Source organism: Urocitellus parryii, chromosome 9 (assembly GCF_045843805.1).
Source record: "Urocitellus parryii isolate mUroPar1 chromosome 9, mUroPar1.hap1, whole genome shotgun sequence".
NCBI lineage: Eukaryota > Metazoa > Chordata > Mammalia > Rodentia > Sciuridae > Urocitellus > Urocitellus parryii.
In genome coordinates this window covers 60,136,307-60,142,306 of record NC_135539.1, presented here as the reverse complement: position 1 = coordinate 60,142,306, position 6,000 = coordinate 60,136,307, and the positions used below count along the sequence as shown (strand labels likewise).

Below are 6,000 nucleotides of genomic sequence, written 5' to 3'. Positions count from 1 at the left end.
AATATTAACAAGAGGAATTTTTTATCATCCCAAAGTAGTAATTTAAAGAAGAGATAAATTTCAAACGAATGAAGAGACTCTTAGATTATACAATCATTTAGTTAATGAAAATAAGTAAATTGTATGAATAATATTGGGGAAAAAAGAACTAATTTTCAAGCTTAATTTGACACAGAATACAATCTCACAAAAAAACTCGTATTGCTATGGTTTGGATATGGTACATCCCCCAAAGATTCATGAGCTAGAATCTTGGTCTCTAATGTAATGGTATTAAAAAATTGTAAGACCATTAAAAGGTGGAGCCTATGAGGAGGTGATTAGGTAATGGAGACACCACCCTTTTGAATGAATTCCTGTCTTTCTGCAAAGACTGGGTATGTTAGCTTTTCTTCACTGCAACTAAAATACCCGACAAGAACAACTAGAGGAAGAAAAATTTATTTGGATTCATGGTTTCAAAAGTTCAGTCCATGGCCAGCCAAATCCATTGTTCTGGGTCTCATGTGAGGCAGAACATCATGGTGTAAGGGCGTGGCAGAAGAAAGCTGCTCAGCCTGTGGCATGTGGAAGGCAGAGGAGGAAAAGACCATGGGCAAATAGAATGCAGACTATGTCCCAGTGACTTATTTCCTCCAGTCACACTTCACTTACATTCAGTTACCACCTGGTAGTCCATTTAAATTATTAACCCATCAAGTGGATTGACCCACCAATGTGGTTACATTTTATAAAATCTAATCATTTCACCTCTGAACATTCCTGCATTGCCTAATACATGAGCTTCACAGATCCAAACCATAACACTCCACCCTCTGGCTCCCCAAAACTTATGTCCATTCCCAGTACAAAATGTATTTAGTCCATCTCCAAGAGTTCCCATAGACTTAGCAGTTTAAGCAGTGCTCAAAAGTCCAAATCTAAAGTCTCCTTCAAGACTCAAGGCAAAGAAAAATCCTTAAAGGAATGATAATTAGTAAATTTTTAAGAACTGAAAAAAAAAGACTCAAGGCAAACTCTTGGCTATAAGGTTCTGAAAAATCAAAAGCAAGTTACATATATCCGATATACAATGGCACAGCAAAAACACTCTATTCCAAAAGGGAGGAACAAGGACATTGAAAGGATGGGACCAAAGCAAGACTGAAATCCAGCCTGACAGATAGTGGGTACTGTGATTCTGGCCCACAAAACGTGGTTTTGCCCTGATGGCAACCACATCTATCTATCTCACTACTCCATTTATACCTTTGGCATGTTCTAGCATCTCTGCCATATTGTTTCAAAATGATCTGCTCGTGTCTGGACCACCACTAGACTGTTCTTCTTATGCTTCTTACCCATATTTGAATCTACAGAGGCTAGCTTGATGCCTGCCACATATATATAAGACACTCAAGAAATATTTGATAAAAGACTGGATAAAAATGTAAACAGATATGTGAATGAATACTGAAAAATGGATGAGTCAAGAGTCTTCCAGCCTCTATAGACAACACCTTTATTTTTAGAGTTCAAATAACAGACTTTTCACATTGAGTTCAACCAGGAAAAACCATTCTCAAAAATCTTCCAGCTATTGATTTCTGATAAAAACCTGATACAAGTTTTAAAGCTAGTGAGGAAGAGCAACAGCACTCAAATAATACCCAATCGCCAGGGAGAACTTCCAGTTAACAACAACAAAAACAAACACAAAAAACTAAAACGACCAAAAGCAAAACTGGTCTGCTCCACCCAATACCTTCTCCCAAAACATATTGTTGATGCTTTAGTATTATGTTTGGATAGGTCTGTAGATACATGTGACTTGGATACATATGTCAGAATGGGTAATGTGAGATTGTGAAACATAATACTCAGCAACCCTGTCAAACCGTTTCTCCAAATGATAAGATATTTGAATCTGAGATAGATATTGTGTTGAGTCTAAAGTATTTTATGTGAATTACAATGAAAAGACTTGCCTACAGAATTTGCAAACCAGCCTCACTTGTATATATCTCCCATTCCATATTTCTAATTCTCTCATGCAGCTTGAGGGCAGAATACACACACACACACACACACACACACACACACAGAGAGAGAGAGAGAGAGAGAGAGAGAGAGAGAGAAAGTGATTCCCTTAGTATAATTCATCATGTACTGCTTTGACTCTATAACCATTATTTCTGTTGGAATTCTTCAAGCAGAACATGCTTTGTTTTTACCAAGAAAATGAAAAGCAAGATGTTTTCTATTAGTTGTAGAAAAGGGAGTTGTTTGAGCCCAAACACCTTTTCCATACTTGATTACTTCTCACTTCCGATTGCTCTGTCTCCTATAAGTTGGGGTATTAGAAACTTCGTCATAGCCCCCTACTCAACTAGTTGCTTCTGAATCTTTTTTGAATTATGGACTTTCTTGAAAATATAGCTATCCATATCACCCCCTCAAAAAAGGGAACAAATGTGAATAAATGTGTTTTCACCCCCCCACTGCCTCCTTAATGCCATCTAAGGAGTCCTGTCCAGTGGTCCTGAGTAAAGAACTCCTGCCTACGAATGAAATCTTGGGAAAGTAAAAGGATGAGTGGGCAGGAGAGTACCATGTGTGGATGTGAAATCTATGATATATTTCACAATGTACATAAACCTTTATTTATGTCCAAACTCTTGAGCTAAAAAAATGCTAAAGGGAGAAAATGATTCTTTAGTATTTTAAGTTTTCAATAACAGCACCTTTGTTGAATTCTGAGTTGAATCAATGATACAGGGAATATGGGGGCAGGGGGAGGCCGAGAAATGTGCTGGTGAGTATGGTGAAAACCTCATATTCCACAGTGTTTTAGCAACATACCTTTTCCAAACAGATGAAGAGTTCAATTTAAAGAATTCTTCTGCTGATAACATCATTTATTTTAAGAGTAAAATTTAAAGTAAATAAATCTCATTTTAAAGCAAATTTACACTTAACAAGAGCACCAAAATGCAAATCTATTAAAAATAGACCTTATCTTTAATGTTTATTTCACATAATCCAAGTACATCCAGTTATGCAAATTTACATTTTTCACATCTTTGCCCTCCTGATATACATATAACAGTACAAAGAACAACTTGCAAAACCTTGGCTGGGGTAACAAGATTCTTGACCACTTTATTCTTCTGCAGGTGGACAAATAACTTCTAAATTATTGGAGTGAAATCAAGACTCGTAAAAGTGAAAACTGACTGAATTTTTATTCCATCTGAGGTTATTTGAACTGATTTTGAAATGGTCTTCTAGTTGTTGGATTACAATTCAGTGGTAGCATATTTTGGGGAGCTCCTTTACATATTTCAAGAGGCTTAGTTGGTTATTTCTAGAGCTCTTGTAATCTGCATGAAGTTGATCCTAGCTACCCATGGATGATTCATAAGCATCATAGTGCTGTATATTCGCCTAAAATATTTCAAACAGTGGTAATCAACATTATTATCCCTCTTTGGTGAAAACATATTGCCGGGCTAGAAAACGAGCAATTATTTCTTCAATTAGGCAGAGAAAAAGAACAGACTATTTATTATAATACAGTACACATTTTTAAAAGGAACAATCACATTGAATTTAAAGAATTTAAAACTTTAGTTGCAAATTTTTTGAAATTCAAACATAACAAAATCACATTATGATACTAGATGACCATGTGTTCATTCTGTTCAATGTTGCTCATGAGATCTTTCATATCACTGGTTCCTGGGCTGGATTGACTGTTAAAATAGAGAGTGTTCTCAAAGGTACCCTCTTGAGGTAGGTGCACACGTCTTTTCTTATACAAGAAATAGACAGCAATGCCGGCACCCACTAGAATCAGGAGGATCACAAAGACCACAGCTCCTGCCACGTTGGAAGATGGTTTGGAAGGTTCCATCTTCCTTAAGTCAGCTATAAATAAAATCATTAGGAAACAAGTGGAGAGAGAGACAGGGTTATTCAATAGCACACAATACTACTTTCCTTATTGAAAAACTAAAATACATGAATATTCTTTCAAGTGATATTTATCAAGCAGAAATTTAAGGCATTAAAAACAAAATCAGCAAGATACAGAGGATAGTTTAAAATATTATGATTCAGTTACAGGAATATTGTATGTCATACTACTGACCTAAATAACAAATGTTTTAAAAATTATATACACACACACACACACACACACACACACACATTTTGTTTCCAAGTAATTTAAGACAGATTATAAGGAGATAAAATAATACAATAATAATGATTATTTAAAATAAATAAAAATTTAGGAAAAATCTAAGAATAGTGGAGATTTAAATTCATGAATATAATTAGTACACAAATAGCACACATAAGGATAATAAGGGCATTAGAAGAGAGCCATAAATTTCACCTTGAGCTTTATTTAGCAGTCAATAAAATGAGTAAAATAGGATTAATTACCTAATTCAAATGGTCTATGAAAATTAAGACAAAAACACAAAAGAACTTTGCTATAAAAAGAAAAGATTAGCCAGGTGTGGTAGTATACATCTGTAATCCCACGCAGTCTGGGCAACTTAACAAGACTCCGTCTCAAAATAAAAAAGAATTTTTTAAAGGCCTGGGGATGTAGTACTTGCCTAGCATATTCAAGGCCCTGGGTTTGATCCTCAGTACCACCACCACCAAAAACAAACAAACAAATAAACTACAAGCATTGAGGAAATTTCAAATTTCCTCCAGTGGTTCTCATAAATTCTTTGTAATAAGAGTCAATGATGTCTTCAATAACTTCTTAGTGTAAAAATACCAACATGACTCCCAACCCTATTTTACTAAAATATCAATCAAGGTAGGTTGATGACATAATCAGAAAGGCTAGTTAATTAAAACAATTTTTCTTAAAATGCAAGAGTAGGTAGTAATTATTATGACTTTTAAACTAAACTGTATCATATGACTAATACTGAAATTTCATAGTTTTCTTACCTTTTGTCGTCATTAATGTCTGAGTAGGTTCAGCATCAACAACTGTAAAAAAAAATTTAAAAATATTTATAAAAATCCATAGTAACTGCATGCAAATAGCAATCTTTATTTGGCTCAGTGATACATGGAATACTCCATATTTGGTGAAATGGTATGATATGGTATGACATGGATGGATGGATGGATGGATGGATAGGATAGGATAGAGAGATACAGATACAAAAAACTATCTCCATCTATTCTTTTATCTATTTATGCTATAGCAACATCCTAAAGATAAATGGTAATTCTGAACACAGAAGATCTGAAAATGTGATCCTCCAACATGTATTTGAGCACTGATACCTTTTAAAAAACCTACCAAATCTACCCATAAGTAAAATATCCTAAGCTAAGAATTTTTAAGTCAGCCTATTGAAGCCTAAGGCATTACACGGCATTTGATTTATTTTTTTATTTATTTTTATTTTTTATTTTATTTATTTATTTTTATTGGTTGCTCACAACATTACAAAGCTCTTGACATATCATATTTCATACATTAGATTGAAGTGGGTTATGAACTCCCAATTTTTACCCCAAATGCAGATTGCAGAATCACATCAGTTACACATCCACAATTTTACATAATGCCATATTAGTGACTGTTGTATTCTGCTACCTTTCCTATCCTCTACTATCCCCCCTCCCCTCCCCTCCTATCTTCTCTCTCTACCCCATCTACTGTAATTCATTTCTCTCCTTGTTTATTTTCCCATTCCCCTCACAACCTCTTATATGTAATTTTGTATAGCAATGAGGGTCTCCCTTCATTTCCATGCAATTTCCCTTTTCTCTCCCTTTCCCTCCCATCTCATGTCTCTGTTTAATGTTAATCTTTTCTTCCTGCTCTTCCTCCCTGCTCTGTTCTTAGTTGCTCTCATTATATGAAAGAAGACATTTGGTATTTGTTTTTCAGGGATTGGCTAGCTTCACTAAGCATAATCTGCTCTAGTGCCATCCATTTCCCTGCAAATTCCATGATTTTGTCATTTTTTAGTG

The 6,000-nt window shown here is 34.9% G+C and overlaps 1 protein-coding gene across 1 annotated transcript in view; it reads right to left on the bottom strand.

The window, feature by feature from the left end:
* Positions 1–2,981: 2,981 nt before the first annotated feature.
* Mrc1 (mannose receptor C-type 1) overlaps positions 2,982–6,000 on the bottom strand; it is an 84,872-nt gene continuing 81,853 nt past the window's right edge. Inside the window, exons 29-30 of the mRNA XM_026407751.2 lie at positions 4,960–5,001; positions 2,982–3,909 (exon numbers count right to left, since the gene is read on the bottom strand). Coding sequence (XP_026263536.2) covers positions 3,659–3,909; positions 4,960–5,001 — 293 coding nt within the window. The 3' untranslated portion in view covers positions 2,982–3,658. The remainder of the gene's footprint in view (positions 3,910–4,959; positions 5,002–6,000) is intronic.